Source organism: Sciurus carolinensis, chromosome 10 (genome assembly GCF_902686445.1).
Source record: "Sciurus carolinensis chromosome 10, mSciCar1.2, whole genome shotgun sequence".
Classification (NCBI taxonomy): Eukaryota; Metazoa; Chordata; class Mammalia; order Rodentia; family Sciuridae; genus Sciurus; species Sciurus carolinensis.
The window spans coordinates 83,851,672-83,872,409 of record NC_062222.1 but is presented as its reverse complement, the minus strand read 5'-3'; the positions used below and the strand labels follow the sequence as shown (position 1 = coordinate 83,872,409).

General features: G+C 35.3%; 1 protein-coding gene across 1 annotated transcript in view; it reads left to right on the top strand.

Annotated features, from left to right (window-relative positions):
* Slc4a4 (solute carrier family 4 member 4) overlaps positions 1-20,738 on the top strand; it is a 424,936-nt gene that overhangs the window by 6,914 nt on the left and 397,284 nt on the right. Inside the window, exon 2 of the mRNA XM_047565890.1 lies at positions 15,280-15,342. Coding sequence (XP_047421846.1) covers positions 15,329-15,342 — 14 coding nt within the window. The 5' untranslated portion in view covers positions 15,280-15,328. The remainder of the gene's footprint in view (positions 1-15,279; positions 15,343-20,738) is intronic.

The window sequence follows — 20,738 nt, the reverse complement described above, 5'->3', positions numbered from 1 at the left end:
TCCGTTCTGGCTAATAAAAGGGTAAATATCTGGGAGAGTAGCCTTTCCAAACAACAGCCGCAAAAAAAAAAAAAAAAAAACCTCACAAGAATCAGACTTTTCATCTTCCTGCTTTTCTATATGAATCGTGAATGCAGTGCACAAAGGTACCTTATTCATTGTGTGACCCTGAGGACAAAAACAAACAAACAACAAAAAAAACTACATGTTAAAAATGACAACAGGGTTGGAGTTGTGGTTCAGTGGTAGAGTGTTTGCCTAGCACGCGTGAGGCACTGGGTTCAATTCTCAGCACCACATAAAAAAATAGTGTGTTCATGTACAACTAAAAATATTTTGTAAAAAAATGACAGAACAGGAAAAAAGAGAAGGAAATCATTTCCTTGATAACACTCCTGACAAGCTGCACTGGCTTTGGTCCACCTATTTCTGGGTTTCTTGCCACATGAGGAAATTAAACTCTTGTTAAGTTACTGTTTATGGGTTTTTCTGTTATTCACTGCTGATTGCATTTCTGCCATATATTTCCCAAATCCAGGGCTTGATTGAGACTTTTAGAGACTATGAACACTGAAAAGATTTTCTTATTGAAATCAGTTTTTCTCAGCATCTCTATTATTTATTTCATGTAGTGACTAAAACCCAAAAACGTGGGTTGAAAAATATCTAACTTTAATTCCTGCTTTGGAAATTCACAGCTGATTTAAACCAGAACAATGGTTGTTAACATCTCTAAGTACTTACACATCTATTAGTTTCTGAACACTTTTCTAAAAAGAGAAAATGATTTTCTTAATAAAATTATTAATACTATTTTCTTAATTAATAAAATTAATTTTATTTTTTAGAATTGGTACAACCTTTTTCAAATATTTAGATGAGGATGCTGAAAGAATAGGAACAGGAACCATCCCCTTTAAGGATTTTTGTTCTCACAGATAACCCTTATGAATCTATCATTAGATCAAGCTTCAGACCAAAGAAATCAGAAGATTTTGTTTTATATGTTTATGTTTATCTCCCCTTTGCTATTGTTTCATTTGAATCTAGAGAATTGTGGCACATAGAAAAATACTTATTGAATGAATGAGTGAATGAATAATGAATTTACTTGGGTATAGAGTCATGTAGTAGACTTCTGTGTATCAGTCAGCATAGGTTAGATGATTCCACAGTAACAAACTACAAAATCTCAGTGACTCAATTATATGCCATAGCAATGTAGTTCATATTGGGGGATTCTGTTTATCAGAGTTACTTAGGGACTCAAGGTGAAAGAGCCTTTACTTTGTCAGTTGTGTGTATGATTGCCATAGGTGGAAACAGGAGACTGTGATTTATACATTGCCTTTTTTTTGGTGGGGGCTACTGTGTATTGAAGCCAGGGGCATTCTATCTCTGAGCTCCATCCCCAGTCTTTTTAAAATTTTGAGACAGGGTCTTGCTAAATTGAGGGGGCTAGCCTCAAACTTGACAACGCTGGCCTTGAACTTGTGATCCTCCTGCCTCAGCCTCCCAAATTACTGGGATTATAGGCATACTCTATTTTGCCCAGATATACATTAGCTCTTAAAGTGTTCTCCTTAAAGTAACAAATAACGTTTTTACATTTTATTTGCCAAAGTAAGTCTGAACCCAGATAGAGGAGAACTGGATCATTTAAACAGGTCTAATAATTGAATGTGATTAATACAAAATCAGGGATATTTACTTGTAAATTTGGTTTCTAGAAAGTGGGCAATGTATCTGGATTGCTCATTGTTTTAAAGAAAAGCAACTAAAAATGATAACTTGAGCTGGGTGTGGTGGCCAAGTGACTCAGGAGGCTGAAATTGGAGGATCACAAGTTTATGGTCAACCTCAGCAATTCAGTAAGACTCTCAGCAAATTTGCAAGACCCTGTATTAAATGAAAAGGACTGGGGAAGCAGCTCAGTGGTAACGCACTCCCTGCCCCTCCCCCCAAAAAGTTCTGACTGGAATGTAAAACAACTCCCGAATGCTTCCACAAGCAGAAAATAAAATAAGGATCTTTAAAAGTCAAAATGAATGAAAATGTAAATTTCAATAATAGGTTGCAAAGAAAACTGCCTTTTGAACTTTGGTTCTAAGTGGGGTAGGAGGCTGAGGGCAGAAGTTCTGTAAGAGGACCCAGCAATCTGTATTTTTTTAAAAAAAGACTATCCAGGTTTGTGAATAGCTAAAATCAGTTGCATCAGTTTCTCAGTTTCAGAAATCCAAGCTAGTTTGACCTTTAAAAATAAGTTGTTTTATTCTAAAATTCAGTAGAAAATCTAAGACAGAATCTAGATTTTCTTGTTCCTGTCTAGCAAACTAAGAAATATGTTCCCTTTATTTCCATAGTTTGGTGGCCATCATGAGTAGAGATTTAAATAAGCATTTGTTAATTTTAATATTAAAGTATTAACATATTATCATTATTTTATTTATTGTGCTACAGGGGATCAAACCCAGGACCTTACACATGCTTGGCCAGCATGCTACTATTAAGCTACACACCTAGCCCAAGATGTTATTCACTGTTTTGAATGGATACTACATGCATACAGTATAAAATTCAAAATATATTAATGAGGATAATTGAAAATTAAATTTTTAAAAATTGTCTAGTCCTAGTTCCCTTCCTAGAAGCAATCATTCCAGTCAGTTTAAATTACCCTTCCAGAGATGCATGAATTTGTGTGTGAACATCACCCTGCCACACATACATATACACACAGACAGACATAAGTAGTAGTACACTCAGCCCACTGTTTCTTCATTTAACTCTATTATCTTAGAGATCAGTCAATATCAAAACATATAGATTTGCCTTACTATTGGAAGTTGGCATGTGATTTAATAATACAGATGTCTCCCATTTATTCTAATATTTTGATCTTTCAAATACTGCTACATAAATATACTTGTATATGGCTTTTCTCAGATGTCAACAAATATATGGAAAAAAAATTCCTAGAAGTGGATTTCTGAGTTAAAGACATATACATTTAAAAATTTAACTTTAAATAGTACCTAATTGCTCTCAACAGAGCTGGTACCAATTCATAGTTCCACCATAGATGTATGGATGTTACTTTGTATCCCTGTTGAAAAATTCCTTTAAAAAATTTTACTTTTCCCCGTGTGAAAATTTTAAATTTTTATATATTTGAATTCATCATTTTTTTCATGGTTTCAGTGTTTTATGTAATACTTAGTAAGGACCTTCCTAATTTATGTCTATTTAAAAAATTCTTGTTTCAAGTGCTTTATGTTTTGTTTTCATTTTTATTGTTTAAAATGCGTATGTTCTAAAAATTTATTTTGGCACAAAGGATCGACACAAACATTTTTTTATAGATGGCTAATGTAATTGTTCCAAAACCATTCATCTTTTCCCCCATTGATGAGCAATGTCATCTTTAATAATATACTAAATTCCTTAATACAATTTTATCTATTTCTAGACTTTCTATTCTATCATTCATCAATTCTTCACTCATTGACTGGTACCATACTGTTTTAATTGGTGAAGCTTCAAAATAAAATAAACAAAATGGGTCTATTCCCATCATTAATTTCATTTTTTAGAGTTTTCAGTCTTTTGTCTCATTTTTCTTTTTTCATATGCATTTTAAATACACCTTGCTATTTTTCTAACAAAAAGTCTGTTATGTTTATTGAGATTGCATTGAATTTATAGATTTCAGTTAAGAGGAAAGGATGTCTTCATAATATTGAGTCTTGCTACCCATGAACCTAATCTTCATTTTCATGTGTTTTAGATTATTTTTCATATTCCTTAGTAATGTTTCAAAAATATCTTCATAATTCTTGGAATTGCTTGTCAAGTTTGTTCTTAAGTATTCACCTTTTTTTTTGGTTTGCTGCTAGTATAACTGAGGTTTTTACCTTCCTTTATATTTTTTGAATGACTGTTGTTTTGCTAATACATATGAAGGTAATTAATGTTTGTATTTTAATTAATTTTATAGTTAGTCACATTAGTTATCATTTAGTAGTAATAGCTTTTACCCCCTTAAGTTGAATTTATTGATCATCTACAAATTATGCTTATCTCCTCCTTTGTTATTTTGATTTACCTTACTGCATCTATTGACTAATTTCATTGGCAACTATCTCCTTCAGGACATTCTTAGATGATACTGGTTAGAGCATGGTCATCTCTGAGCTAGCATAAATAAATTTGTGTAATGTGATCAAAAAGGCTATAAAATATGCCTGACCCCCGCCAGAGAATATGTTTTGAGAAAAGAAATGAAGTCAAAATGCTTCCTGGAAGGGTGTGTTGTGTTATATGTTTGGGTGTTTGGGCTATTTGCTCAAATGTACCTTTTCAGTGGGGTCTTCCCTGCTCTGTATGTAAAATTATATCCTCTCCTCCCTACCTAGCTCATTTTTATTCTTCCATAGCAATTATCACTATTTCACAAATTGTATATTTACTTTTTTTTTTTTTTTTTGGGTGCTGGGGATCAAACCCAGGGCCTTGTGCTTGCAAGGCAAGCACTCTACCAACTGAGCTATATCCCCAGCCCCTGTATATTTACTTTAAAAAAAAAAAAATGATTCCCCTGGAATGTAGGCTTCATTAGAACAGAGATTTTTACCCTTTTTTGGGTACCACTGTTTTTTTTTTTTAGCACCTGGAATAGTATCTTGCACATAAAAAATGCTCATTAAATACTTGATGGATGGAATTTCTTAAAATAATCCAGGAAAGGTGCTATCAGAGAGACTTATTTGCTTCCAGTTAGGTGTCAATATAGAATAGGACTTAAATACCTGAGCACTTGATGGGTTTAAGGTGATGTCATCACTTCAAATTTCTGTTACCTTATCTATGTTTCTTCATAGAGATGGATCATATACAAGACTTCAAATCTCAGCAGGACAGGGAAGTTAAGGATCCAGGTGGTGGTAGCCATGGAGAGGGGAAAAGGCTGAGATTCAAGGTTGCTCCACCTAGAGATCCCATAGAGCTCTCTCCTGGCATCTGTTTTGAAGAACAAAAATTTTTTTCATCTGTTTTGCAGAAATTACCACAAAAATATTTCACTAGAAAGAGAATTCACAAGGAGAATTGGAGTTCTCTAGAACAACCTTCATATTGTTCAAAACAGATGTTCTTTGTACCTAATTAACTATTAAAATTAAATACAGCAAAGATCTTTCATGAAAGCAGTGAAGAATTTTATATCCAAAGGACTTAGGCCTAGGATGAAAAATTATTATTAAGAAAAAGAAAGGGAAGAGAGGGAAAGAAGGGCAGAAGGGAGCAGAGAGGGGAAGGGAAAGGAAGAGAGGGATTGAGAATAAGAAAGAAAGGTGAATTTTGAGATTTAAACAAAATAGTTGGTGAAATTGTGTGAAATTCTGTTGGAAAATTGTCCTGGTAGACTCGATATGGAAAAATGAATTGCCAGCAGCAACTGCTAAAAATACAGCAACAAGGAAGAAGTTACCTCAAGTCAGCACATTTGCCCTGATGGTACTTGGTAATTCTTTGTTCTAAATTCTTGTTCTGGTCAGTGCCTCTTTTTTTAAAGTTTGTTCATCTCAGATAGGGGTTAATCTAAACCTGAAGGATATGGAACAAAGCTTAATTCAGAAGCAAAAACTAGGGATCTCTAGTTCAGAGACACTCTTCATGTTTATGCTATTATTAGCACCATGATTAGGCTGAATTTAGGTGAGCATTCCTATTTCACCTGATGGGAAAATAGGAGGTTACTGCATTTAGACTGAAGGAAATCACGAATGTCAACCTGTTATTAACAATGTTTTTAGATAGAAATTTCAAGAACCACATGTTATGAACTTAAAGTGGACTTCAAGCTGTTGTTCATCAGGACCAGTCTCTTCCTTCCTTGGTATTAGGGTTCCTGTTAATGTATTCCTTTCCTTCCTTCACTTCATCCCCAAAGTAAATTTAGGACTGCCTTCTTCATTTGGGTAAAAGAAATGTAATTTTACCTTTTGCCTTTCAGTTAGAGAAAAGATGAAAGACCTTACTTATCATGCTCTATAAGGTACTTCCGGAACCCAACTTCACTTCCTCTTTTGTTCACTTCACACCAGCCAGGGTAGTCTCTGCCGTGCTGTAACATGCCCAGTCCACTCTTGTCCCAGAAACTTTCCCTGGCTATCCTCTCTGCTCCTTTCTCTCAGATTTCTCATGGTGCACTCCCAGTCTCTGCTCCAATGTCTTCTCATTAAATAGGCCTTATCCAACCATCCAATCTAAAACAGCACCCCCTACCTGCCTCATCTTCCATCATTCCCCTTGGCCTACTTTATGTTTACTTATTGCTTTTAACATCACCTGACAAATTATATATTTACTTGCTATACTCCATAAACTTTATAGAATGTATACTCACAAGGGAAGGGCTTTGCTGTTTGCTTCTGTGCTTAGAATGATATCAGGAAAATGATGATGTTTGATAAATTTTGGTTGAATGAATAATCTACTTTAATTCTTGGCACTTTAACATACAGGTTTACTTGTTTTATTTTCTGTATCATACTTAATTCTTCTGTGGTACACAGGAATGTATTTGTCACTTAGCATTAGCAGTCATTTATTTTTGCAAAATGGTTCATCAATATAAACAAAATATAGGATATTATAAAAGTTCTATATGAAGCTAGTTAATGAAAAATGGTTGTGGACTTCTCAGGCTATATATTTTAATTTTTGTTTTTATCTTCTATTTATCACACTTTATGTTAGTTACTTAGGCTTAATGATACCTAAGATTTTTATTTTTATTTTTATTTATTTATTTATTTATTTTTGTGGTGCTGGGGATCGAACCCAGGGCCTTGCGCTTGCAAGGCAAGCATTCTACTGACTGAGCTATCTCCACAGCCCAATACCTAAGAATTTGAAAGCAAGAATTACTATGGATCACTCTCCTCCAGTGTTTCCTCTTCTGCACTCCCCGAGTTTCTTCCAACAAAAATAAATTATTAAATTTTCTGTACATTAATAGACAAAAGAATTTCCATCCAGCAAGTACACTTAATGAGAAAATATGTGTTATTTAGTAAAATCAGTGCAAATACATTTTAATCAAGTGTAAGCTCAGGAAAATGTGTTCAGATACAGTAGGTCTTTTTAAATTTCAAAATCTTAATGGAATTCTACAAATAATAAGAAAACAATATATTCCATGTAGAAAATATAGCACAAGGAAAGAGTTGGATATAGAAGTATTAGTATTAGGATCTCATGAACTGATTCTGGAGGTTAACCAATGTATGGTGGGCCCTTGAAACTATCACCAAACAATCTTTGAATGTACTATTAGAATTTATTTATTCATTCATTCACTCATTTATTCATTTACTTTTTATTTGTTTTTATTTTAAATTAATTAATTAATTTGGGGATTCAACCCAGGACTTCATGCTTGCTAAGCACCTTCTTTACCACTGAGCTATACACTCAGCTCCCTTTTAAAATTTTTAATTGAAACACAATAATTGGACATATTTATCTGGTATAGTATAGCAATTTGATAATTGTATATAATGTGAAATGATCAAATCAGGGTAATTAGTTTTTCCATCTTCTTGAACTTTTATCATCTCTTTGTGTTGGCAATCTTCAAACTACTTTCCAGTTCTTTATAAAATATATAATAAATTGTTTTACTCTATAGTCACCCTACTATGCCATAGAATACTAGAAGTTACTATCTAGCTGTATTTAGGTACCTGTTGTTATCAAATTTCTCTCTACCCTTCCTGCCCTCTTACCCTTCTTAGCTTCTAGAGACCACTATACAAATGGTCAACAGTATATGAAAAAATGTTCAACATTATTAATCATCATGGAAATGCAAATAAAACCCAGAATGAGATATCATATTACTTGAATTAGAATGGCTATAACCAAAAAGATTAAAAATAACAATTACTGGTGAGGATGTGGAGAAAGGGAAACTATCATACCCTATTGGTGGGAACATAAATTAGTATGACCACTGTGGAAATCAATATGAAGTTTCCTTAAAAAAACTAAAAATAGAACTACTGCATAATCTAGTTATCCCACTACTGGGTATATATCCAAAGGAAATGAAATCAGTTTACTAAAAAGATATCTACACTTCCATGTTTATTTTAGCACTGTTCACAATATACAAGCTATAGTATCATCAAGGTGACTATCAAAAAATGAATGGATAAAGAAAATGTGGCATATATACAAACTAGAACATTACTTAAAAAATGAAACTCTTCTATATGTGGCAATATGTATGGAACTGGAGGGTTTTATGTTACGTGATATAAACTAGACACAAAGACAAATACCACATGTCCTAACACATTCATTTATTTACCAGACTTGAGCTTCATTCCCACTGTGGAAGCATCATTCGTTTATTTACCAGACATTAGTTGCATGCCCACTGTGTGCCAGAATTTTTTTTTATTGCTTTTAAGAATACAAAGTTCAAAAACAGGTTCCTACTTTGATGTGGCACAGAGCCTTTAAGGAAAAGAAATGTATCAATCAGAATAAAAAGTTACTTAGAAGTCTATATAAGGGGTAGTGGGAAGTGATAGATTTGGTTGAGAGAAAGGAATTATCAATTTCAGCAGTTTGGGATTTGTCTGAGGAGAGCATGGGGTATCGGGGTCTTGGAAAGGCTTAGATATTTTGCATAAATCAAGTAAGAGTTGAAGTAATCTTTTAAAAATTGATCAAAAGAAAAAACATGTATACTTTGTAGATTATCAAAATTAAAATTGTGTTTTGAGGGGCACACACAGGCAGTCTTCATTTAGCTCATACTCATTCTGGCTCCCATGGATCTTTGGGTGCTAACGAGTCCTTGGGAGTAAAGTCGCAAGGAGATGTTTTCGTGAAAATCTCTGGCACCTTAGAACAACAAAGCCTTGCTGCTTTAGGATCCATATAACGATTTAATAGTGAGGTCATGAAGAGCCACTTCGGTGGAGTTGTGACATGATATTTGTTCTTTGACAGTTATGGATGCTTCTATGGCAAAGCTGAAAATCTCTGAGGTACTGAAAGTCATCTCAGGGAGCCAGGAAAGCAGGAAATGGTGTGTGTTGTGTGGTAGCCGTGAGAGCTGTGGTCATCATTACTTGAGAGACACCTCCTAGGGAGCAGAGAGGGCATTTGAGAATTTGTGATGGCCAGCTATTCCTACTGCAAGCTCGTTATTTGTCAGAGACAGGGGAAACTTGGGACACATACACAACCCTGTGAAGACACTTATGGCTGTAGAAGGGACATGCCCTCTTCTGTTTTGAATCTCAGATATGCTATTTTGTTCAAAGTTTTGTAATCAGGATGATCTCCAAGTATCATCCAACTCTCAAGTCCTGTAATAGGATTTCAATCACCAAAAGGAAGTACTGCAATTTGCTTTAGGATCACTTTTCACGAAGGCCAGGCTGTCAGCAAGTTATCATATGTCACTATGTGAGTACAGACTCCTCTGTGAGTATGAAGTGTTTATTGGAAGTAGTAAGAAGATGTGAAATATGACTGTGGAGTGTGTCCCCCACAACAGACAAATGTTGATGAGGACTTCTGCCTGTGTGCTGCCAGCAACACCCCTCTTCCTGGGGGATTAATACATTGACTGGTCCTCTGGAGGACTGTGACTCCCCCATTGGGAGAAGTCTGGCTAATCCCTTAGTTTCTCTGAGGGCAGGCCCAGAAGGATCCTGTTGCCAGGAATCAAAGTAATTGTTACCTTGACAGCAACAGTGCAGCGTAAGTGCGTCTTTCCTGGTCCCCATGTGATCCTTCACTGTGACTCTTATGTGTTTACACCTGTGCATGACTCAGGAAGGCAGAGACAGCCCACATGTCCCCATGTGCTCTTCAGGAGACAGGGCTGGGCCTGCTGAGTTCAGCGTGCATTTTCCCTCTGCCCGCTCTCCCAAATGTCAACTGATGGAACCGCGTAAGCCAGAGGGGTTATCTCACGGAAGACAACATGATTCCTGAAAAGGACAAAGTTCTGAGTAAGTAGGAGTACCTGCGCTTTCAGTGAACTAGCTGCTAAAATGTTTCTCAGTGCAGGGCACATGTAAGAGGATGGGTATCTTCTCTTCCTGGTGGACATACATGTTCTGGACAGTTCTCAACACGGCATCAGAATCTCTCAGGTGTTTCCCCATGCCTGCCTTTCTCATTTCGATGATTTTTTCTTTCATCTATTTTCAAACACTTTGTAAATTGGGAATTGCTTGCACTAATGAGCTTGCAAGTGTTCAGGAGTGAGTTGGTGGCAGTTTGAGATTTGAGGCAAATTCTGTATGATCAACTGTCTGCTCCTCCTCATCTCACCTGAATTTATATCTCAGTAGTCCCTGCCTTGGGGATGTGGTCACCTCTCCTCTCACACTTTCAAACTGCAGACTGAAACTCTAGCTACTACACAAAGCTCCACTTAAAACAGGCTCAAGTATTACCCATTTACCATTATTTGTAAATGATGGTATTGTCTTTGTAGCATATCAATAAATGGGGATATTTGATTAGTTGCAGTTTCTCCCATCCCTACCCCCTCAATCCTTCCTTAATTGAAAGTTTTCTTGGATTCTATACCTTGAAATGATTAAAAAATATTGGGGAGAATCAACTAATTCCAACTTGTTTGACTTTCTTCTGCTGTTGTTTTTTTCCTCTGAAGCACTAAGTCTTTCACAAAAATGCTATCTTTCATAGCAGTAAGTTATGGGACTTGCACATCTTGGTCTTTCCCACCTGGGAACACAAAAGGACTCAGGTTTCAGTTGCTCTGCACCTCACCTACCCTTTGTGGTTCCTTGTGGAATTCTTTTTCTCATGTTGATGGAAATTCCCCGACAAATTGCTTTTCATTTATCAACACAGAACCTGGGCCAGAACTCACCACTGGTGCTTCCTAATCTAAGTTGCCACAGTTGCCAAAATTAGAACTCTGCAGTCTAGCTGCTGATCCCAGAGAAAGGCTTGGTGATGCTGCCAAGCTGACCCCACTGCTGCTGTGTCTGCATAGGCACCCTAAAAAATAGCTGCCTTGGTGCAGGGCTTCCCGGCGACATCTCAACCAGTGATACTTTTGCAAAGTGAGAAAAAGGATGCTTCCTTGTCCTATGTTCCAGGGACAATAAAGGACTATAGAGCAGGTATGGTCAGGTTTATACCATGAGTTAGATTACAGAAAGCTTTCCTCTGACCTAAACTACATTGCTCCTAGCTGGGGCCAGAACTACCAGCTGGAACTAATCTAGTTGGAACTCTGATGTTGCAGCCGCCTTTCAGCTTAGTACACCAGGACTTTGCTACCACCAGTACCTTCTCATTTGGGATCCCCACTGATATCTTGGCTAATTTTTGTTTTTGAAAATAAAACAGAAATTGTTTGATTTTGGGAGTGGTGGGAAAACTTGTGTCCCAAAGCTTCTAAGTTGTGAGACAGCTGTTGGTTCACATACAGAGGACTCCAACATACTGCTGGAATGCTGAGTCCCAAGCAAATGTTCTGCTGTCATTTGCTAATCCCGCTGCCCTCCAATCCTTAGGTCCTTTTGCTGAATTTATTATGCCAGACACCTTGCTCCTTTTGTAAATTTTCTGTTGTTTCTCCTTGTACCTCACTTATTTGGTATTCCTCCAATATATATGAAACCTAATTTGGGTCAGGATTTAATTATTTTCCCAGGAGGATCTGAAGTCTCAAGTAATTCTAATTCTATGGATGTAGCAGGGATGAGGGGTTATGTATCCTCTTATTCTTCTCAGCTTGAATATATCTGAGCCTCAGCTCCACCCCAACCCACCCCTGGCACTATGCATTTGCAGCCAGTTATAACTCAAGTTTCAAAATTATTTACAAAAGCACCCCACCCCTACATAGGACACTATATCCTTTCACCATCTCCCTTTTTCCTCCTATACTCTCTCTTACCCTTACTTTGACATCCTCCTCCTGCCTAACCTGACTGCTAAGAACAGCCACCAAACATACATTCACACATAATGTTTAGTGGACAGTGGTCATCATGGGGGAGTCCTCTATTAGTTCCCTTCCAATGGCCTTCTTTCTTTTTCTTCTGACAGTCCCTCTGTCTATCTGTCTGTCTCTCTTTCAACAAAGCATCTGGAAAATTATATTAAAGGAAACTATTTCAAACATTCAGAAAACCATTTTATTAGTCTTAATAAAACACACCATGTAGCCACCAAACTAAGGTTAACATTTTGCTATTTTTGCTTCAGATTTTTAAGTTAATATAATATTACATATATAGTCAGTCTTCTAATTTACTTCTACCCAGCCCATACCTTCCTAAGTCCCACAGAAGTAACATTGATTCTTAGGTGGGTTTTCCCCTTCCCACAAGTGTTTTTGTGCATTTTGTCTCTATATGTACATGTATCTACATCATTAGGTAACATTACTTTATGGATTTAAAAATTAACTGCTGGGGCTGGGGAGATAGCTCAGTCGGTAGAGTGCTTGCCTTGTAAGCACAAGGCCCTGGGTTTGATCCCCAGCACCACAAAAAAAAAAAAAAAAAAAAAAAAAAAAATTAACTGAATGTATCATTCAGTACATAACATATTCCAACTTGATTTCTCCATTCAGTTTTTCAGATTTTTCCACGTTCATACATTAAATATAATTCATTCATTTTACAAATACTATAGTCTATATTTGAGACAATACTACAAGTGATATAGCCAGTGTTCCATCAATAGGACAAATAACTACTTTCAGTTCTTTTTCTCCTGCTCTTCCAATTTTTGCTTTATAACCTCTGAAAGATTTCATTATTAGTTCCTTATTCTGATGATTTATTTGTTTCTAGAAATCTTAACCTTATTTAACTCCAATGTTGAAGGAAATTAATTAATATTTGATCTAAAAGGCATGGAAGCTTAAGGAAAAGAATGGAGTACCAAGTTATGAGCTCTGAAATGATGATTGAAGACTTTTATTAGATGAGATTGGAAAAGATGCTGGGACTGAGCCAGCAAGAGCATGGGACTCAGGGGCAAGACAACTTGAACTTGAATGTCAGGTCCAATCCTTTATAGGTATATGAATTTTTCTCCACATCTCTTAAAACCTCTCTAAGCCTCATATTCCTAATGGATAGCTTACAAAGTTTTGAGTGTTAAGTAAAATAATTCATATCAAGCTTGTAAAGCACAGTGCGTGGCACATGGGAAGTACTCTATTCATCTTCATTATGAGTAATGGTTGTTAGATTAGTTGAAGGTCACACCTTTATTTTCGTATGGGTTCTATGTTGGGACCCACTTTTGCCCCTTCACTTCAGCTGTGTGTGTCTATATTTGTATGTTCAAGAAGGGATGAGAAGGCAGTGGCTGTAAAGTTCTGTTATTATAACCTCAAGACCCCCTCATCCCTGCTTCAAAGGCAAGTTGCCCTTTTTGATGTGTTGAGAATTCTATATTAATTCAAGGGAGTTCTACGTTAATTCAAAGGAATTAATGTAGAATTAGCTAACAACTTCTAAGAGCATTATTAATAATGGAATATAAGGATCGCCTTGAAATATATAAAGATAACTTAAATAATTCCACTCCATTAAATACAATTAAAAATGGTTTTTTCATATGTACTATTTAACTTATGAGAGTCCTCTATGAGTCTCTGCAACCCCGTATTTAAGCTTACCCCAAAATGAAACTTTTTATTAGGAAATTTGTACACATGTAAATTAAGGCAGTGAGAGGTCATCAGTTAGGGTGGGGGACTTTATGACCTGAGGGATTTTAGTGACTTCACCTTAGTTCTTACGAAACCATTTTGCATTCTGCTCTTTGTAAACAAACCTGAAGGAGACAAGGTTTGTTGTTTTCTGGGAAAAACTCTAGGGGTAAAGGCAGAGTGGTAGGGCTAAAGGTGGAACCTCTTCAGAGTGATCTTTCCCCACCAAGTCTGAAATAATTAGTAAATATTAGTCAAAGATTGAATATTTTAAATGGCTCTGCTCAGACAACAGTTCTTATGAGGATTTTAGCCACTGATATAGAAGGAAGTGGAGCCCATTGGGGAAGTTGAACATAAGGAGAATTCACACAGAAGACTGTTCATGTTGAGGGAATATTTTAAAATACTGATGTGCTAATCCTGTGGATGAACTGAGGGGGCTGTGTTGGTTAAGTCCCAAATTGTCATGTAGGTCACTGCCTGCTCATAGTCAGTCAGTCATTATTCCTCTATTCTATGGGCATTCTGAAAATTTCATTTCTTTCACAGGAACAGAAAATAAAAAAGATATAGGCTTTGGGAAATACTGCATGTCCCTTTTAGGACCTGACTCCTAATAATAGTTTTGTATTGATTTTCCAAAATTGCATGCATCGTGCAAAGTCTTCCCTTTCCCCAATATAACCATGTCTATAAGAAAAGCACAAGAGAAAACATGAAAAAAAATTTGCATCTGTACAATAACTATTAAATCTTTGAGGACTATTAATGCACTGTATGTGGAACTATCCAGTAAGACAATGTAAAGATGATTTTCATTAAGAGACATAAGATAATGTAACTATGTAAACAGGAACTGAACATATGCTAAGTAAGGGTGATCTGGACACAATTTCTATTCTAAGACTCATTTTAAGTATGATTTTTTTTTCTTAAGGAATTAAAATCCTCATGGTTGGTGACTTGCAATAGATTTCTATTTTTCAATCCGTTAATGTTTTTCTACATTTTTATGGGAAAATTTCATTTTGACAAACATAAAGGTTATTTTTATTTTTTTCAAATCCAAATAGAAGATTAGTAGATACCTTTATGGATTTTTTTTTTTTTTTTTTTGGTACTGGGGACTGAACCCAAGGGTGCTTCACCACTGAGCCATATCCCCAACCCTTTTTATGTTTTTTTATTTTGAGATTGGGTCTCTCTCAGTTGCTTAGGACCTCACTAAGTTGCTGAGACTGACCTCCAGTAGACTTTCTTAAGGGGACATTTACTGAGGCAAATTTCCTATACATTTTCTAAAAAAGAAATTTTTAATTATAAGTATTTTATCAGTTAATAGGTATTTGAACATTATATTATGCAGTGATAACAGTGCAGAAACACAAAAATATGTTGAGAATAGAATCTGCAAGAGGGGCAAGAAGAATAATTCTTATGTGAATTTAAATATCACAGGTATCATAGTATCATTACAATTTAAAAAATGTTATTTGAGATTCAACAAGTTAATTGTTATTTTCTTTTCACAGATACCTACGCTTATTTTATAACCTCATCTGGCTGTAAACCTGAGCACCGATGCTTAACATTTTGTAAGTCAAAAAGTCATATATGGAAAAGAAACAGTCCTGCATTTTAACCTCTTTTCTGTTTTTACTTTAAAAAAAAAAAAGATCTAAATCATAAATGGATAGAAACAGAAAAGGCCTTTTGTTTCTGTAAGCAAATGTTCTGACCTTGTTCTAAATTGATGAACTGCCTAAGTCTAGCTTTACTAATTTAAATTCTCAGAGTTCCTCTTGTGATACTGGTGGGTACTCAATAAATCATTGCTGTTGCTGTTGATGATGTATATAGGTAATAAAAGAATGTGGAGATGCATTTTTCTCCTTTGTGGCTTGATATAAAAAATGTCCTTTTCAAATCATTATAGTGAAGTATCTACTTGTTGGTCTTGCAATGGTGTGTCATTTATGCATCTTATTGTAATTTGGTTCAAATACAATAGTTTTTATCTTCAAATAGAAACAAATTAGAGAAAAGTAATGGGACACCATTTGGGATTTCTGGCAACTTTAAATGTTCAAAAAAACAAAATCACAAAAGCAAGAGAACAAAAAGCCTCATCCTGGCTTATTAGATGATTTAACCAGCAGTTGGTATTGGCACCAAATTGTCAGCCAGACTGGTAAAAAAAAAAAAATCTGAGAGCTGGTAACTGTCCTCTGTGGGGAAAAGATCTAAAATGCACTCATGTACTCCCAGGGCTGTGATTGTGGCTCAGTGGTAGAGCACTTGCTTAGCATGTGTGAGGCACTGGGTTCAATCCTCAGTACCACATAAAAATAAATAAAGATATCGTGTCCGTCTACAACTAAAAAAACTTTTAAAATATAAAATAGAATAAAATACACTCCTCATCATATCGTTTGGTACACTGATTACCCTTAGGAATTTCTGTCAGGTAGAAATAGATGAGGAGATGGCATTGCAAGAAGAGCCAAGAGTGGGACACACGGTAATAAGATGCTGTGGTCATTCTGCAAGTGTCTATCCCTTTGCAGCTTAGGAGACTGTTGGAGTAGCAAGTTTTGCATTATCAGGATGTCTCATTCTGCCTGGATCTAAGCATCCGTGGTTTACATATTGATTTTTAGAGGGAAAGACCCTAGGAAAAATGGATTTGAAAAGTATTTGCATTTATTGCAAGAGCCTGTGTAGTGTAGGGTGGCACATACAGATCCTTCTCCAAATATAAAGCAATGTCTTTCTGTTTTTGGCATCACATTGTAAATAGGGCTCAGGCTTATTATTATACAGAAAAAAAATACTTTCAAAGAGATTTATATTCAGCCCTACCATGTTGTAACATTGAATGCTGCAGTATTTCTTTTTATAGGCGATGCTAAATTGCCAGTGAGGTTATTAACTTTGTGAGTTTCAGTTCTTAGTTCACATTAGGATATGTGGTCAGGGGAAGCTCTCTGATGAATTCCAATATGTTAATAGGGATTATTAACTACATACGCACTATGTTTAATGAAGTTCTCTATTCCCTGCTTTATTTTTAGCTTATTACTTCATACTTTTAGGGGATTACAAGAAACTGAATGTTTTGTGCTAAAGTATGTGTCCAGTTCATGTCAGAATCCTTCTCCCAGGTTAAGAAAGGATTCCTTCTTTTCCTACAGTCTTTAATGAAGTCCCTCAGAATCATGTCTATATTTATCAACTTGATTCTGTTGACTTTTATTTTATACATTCCCCATCAGCTTTCCATGGACAGGTTAAAAGGCAATTTTTTTTTAAACTTATGTAATTGGACTTGTTTCAAATTGTTGACCAGTAAAACCATATGTGCTAGTTTAATACATATATGAGCATTCCATTTTATCAACATTATCTTTTCAGAGAGTACTATGAACCTATGTTGAGAAGGGATTCTAAACTCTTTATGATGAATTTTGGGATCTGGAAAACTTGAATTTCTTCCCTACTGCTGTGTAGTCATTCCATACTTGTCTTTGGTGAGATGCAGTTGCCAACAAACAGCAAGTAAAACCTTGCATCCTGGAAAAGATCAATGGGCAGAGCATTTGATCACAGAAGAGAAGAAATGAGTTTCAGGAGGGATGCTAAAGTCCAGATGGCCTGGCAGGGTCTGCCAAGATGTTCAGAGGCCCCAGGATAACGGAGCCAACAAATGGGCTGTGCTCTGCCTGTTACATGATCAGCACCAGGGTGAGGGTTCTGGTTATTTAGCAAAAGAGATGAGTCCAGGATTAAGAAAAAAATGGGACTTTCTAAGTAGTTACTTCCTAGTAGTGGTTGGACTTTGTGATCTCTGTATCTGTTGCCTTTCACGTACTTGCTCATTGTTCATTGACTGAATAGGTTCTCTTTGGATGGTTTTTGATTTTCAGAGGCTACTTCCTCTCTTACATAATTGCTTATTCAACGTCTGGTAAGTGCTAGGCATAGTTTTAGACCTGGATATAAAATAGTGAACAAAATGGACATGGTCCCTGTCCTCATGGAGATTATGGTCTAATGAGGAAAATAAAAAAACAAAAAAAGTACTTATAATACAAGTAATTAGGGATATAAATGAGAAGAAGGTATATAATTCTATAGATTCAACTAGCAGGGAATCCTAATGTAAGCCAGAGGTCAGAGAAGGCCTCTCTGGGAGGAATATGTGAAATAAGACCTGAAGGGTAAATGGGCATTTTGTGGAAAGTATGGAAATATTCTATGTAGACAGAAAAATGTATGAGGAGTTGTGCAACTGAGAGAGATTTTGGCATATTTTGCAACTGGAGTAGGTAACGTTCAGAGAGATGAAATGGAGGACCTATATTTCTGTTTCTTATTCTCTCTTCCTATACTGTGGGGTATGAGGCGGTCATGGGGAAGGTAGATAAAGGGTTTTGGTGAGTTCAGAGATTTAAATTTTGGCAAGATGAAGTACTTCATTGGAAGTGGGCAGTATTTCTCTGGAAATGCATCACAGGAACAGGAATTCACTGACACACAAAGGTAGAGGATTGGGGGTAGAGGATTAAGTTACCCTTACAGTGTGGTTGGAGGGTGAGGTGAAGAGGAAGCAATTTGGAAACCAATAGAATATAGAAGCAAGAAAGATAACCCAGGTGAGATGTGTGGATAAAGGAGAGAAGACCTAAAATAGAACCCTGAAAAACACATTCAGCTGACAAACACTGGAAGAGTTGCAAAGAAGACTGAGGAGACTCTAGAAAAAGAGAAGAAAAACCAGTAAACTATAGTATCATGGAAGTGAAAGGAAGTGAGTCTTTCGGGTCTGGGACTTGCTTTGGTACAAAATTTAAGGTAGTGCCCAAAATGCAGTAATAAATAACATTTAATGCAGTATTTAAAAAAGCCAAAGTCAATGCAAAAAAATTCATGAAGAACAAAACATCAAAATTTTAAATGAAGATGGGATTGGAATTCCTGAAATTTCTTTTTGCCTAAATCTCCAATATGGCCAACAGGACACTATTACACTGTAATATTTAGAAGTTTGATATTGTTCATATAGAAAAAAACAAAGAAGCAATAGTGTTAAATGTGTCTGAGAAGTCAACTCAAGATAAGGTCTGAAATGAGTCTGCTGGATTTAGGAACAAGCAACTCTCTGTCTCATTTCTCTACTTTGTTTTAATAAATCAAAAGTTATCTTACTAACTGCAAACATAATTATTACCTCAAAAAAAAAGTCTTTTTCTTACTTAGAAGATTGAATAAACACCAATAATTTAAATATATTGAATAAACACATTTTTTCAAAAAACTTAAAAAAATTTTTTTTTAGTTATAGATGGACACAATACCTTTATTTTATTTTATTTTTTATGTGGTGCTGAGAACTGAACCCAGTACCTCACATACGCTAGGTAAGTGCTCTACCACTGAGCCACAATCCCAGTTCCATCTTTTTATAAAATTTTAATTGTGATAAAATACACGTAACATAAAATTTGCCATCTTTACCATTTTAAGTATTCAGTTCAATGACATTAAGTATATTTTGTATAATTTTTAATTTGTTCTTTTTAGGTATACACGATAGTAAAGTGTAGTTTGACATATTATACATACATGGAGTATAACTTATTATAATTAGGATCCTATTCTTCTGGTTGCACATGATGTAGAGTTTCACTGGTCGGGTATTCATATATGAACATAGGAAAGTTATGTCCAATTATATTTTGTATTATTGTGCAGTAATCACCACCATCCATCTCAGAATTCTTTTCATCTTAGAAAATAGAAAGTCTATTTAAAAGCCATTTTTGATATAAAATCTATTTTGTTTTATAAGACTAAAGCCACTCTGCTGTCTTTTGGTTACTTTTTGCGTGGAATATGCTTTTACATCCTTTAACTTTGCTCATTGGACCTGAAGTGAGTGACTAGTATAGAACATGTACTTGGATCATGCATTTTTATGCCATTCAATCTGTATTTTTATTGGAGAATTTAACTCATTTGTATTTAAAGGACTAACTAATAATTTTGCTATTTGTTTTCAAACAAATATATATATATAAACTATGAATTTTTTTGTCCTTAATTTCTGTTTTCTTTTGTGTTTACTTGATTTTTGGAGTAAAACATTTAGTTCTCATTTCCTTTTGTATGTATCCTATAGCTACTTTCTTTATGGTTACCACAGGAATTACTTTTAATATATGAAAGTTATAACACTCTAATTTGAATTTATACTGCCTTAACTTTAATAGCATACACACACTATTCCTTACAGCTCATTTCCACCCTTTCTACTTACTGATATCACAAAAATTATATATTTATACCCTGTGTGTCCAAAAACACAAACTGATAACTTTTAAAAAAAATGAATTTCTTTTTTTCTTAAATTATGTAGAACAAAAAATGTATTGCAATCAAAGTTACAATAATACTAGCTTTCATAGCTGCCAAGCATTTAATTTCTCTGGTGATCTTTCTTTCTTCATGTGGCTTTGAGTTACTGTCTAATGTCCTTCCATTTCAACCTGAAGGACTCCCTTAATCAATTCTTGCAGGGAAGTTCTAGTGGTAACAAATACCTCAGTTTTTACTTCGAATGCTTGAATTTCTCCCTCATTTTTGGAAGACAATTTTATCACGTGTAGGATTCTTGGTTAATAGCTTTTAAAAAAAGTATTTAAAATATATTGGTCCCCTGAATTCTGGCCTCCAGATTTATGAGAAATATGCTGATAATCTTATTGAGAAGATCTTATATGTGATGAGTTTGCTTTTAAAAGATTTTTTATCTTTTTATTTTGATTATAATGTGTCTCAGTGTGAGTCTCTTGGAGTTCATTGTATTTGGAGTTTGTTGAGCTACTTGGATGTTTGTATTCAATTATTTCATCAAATTTGGGGATTTTCAGCCATTATTTCTTTCTTTCTTTCTTTTTTTTTTTAGTTGTAGATGGACACAATACCTTTA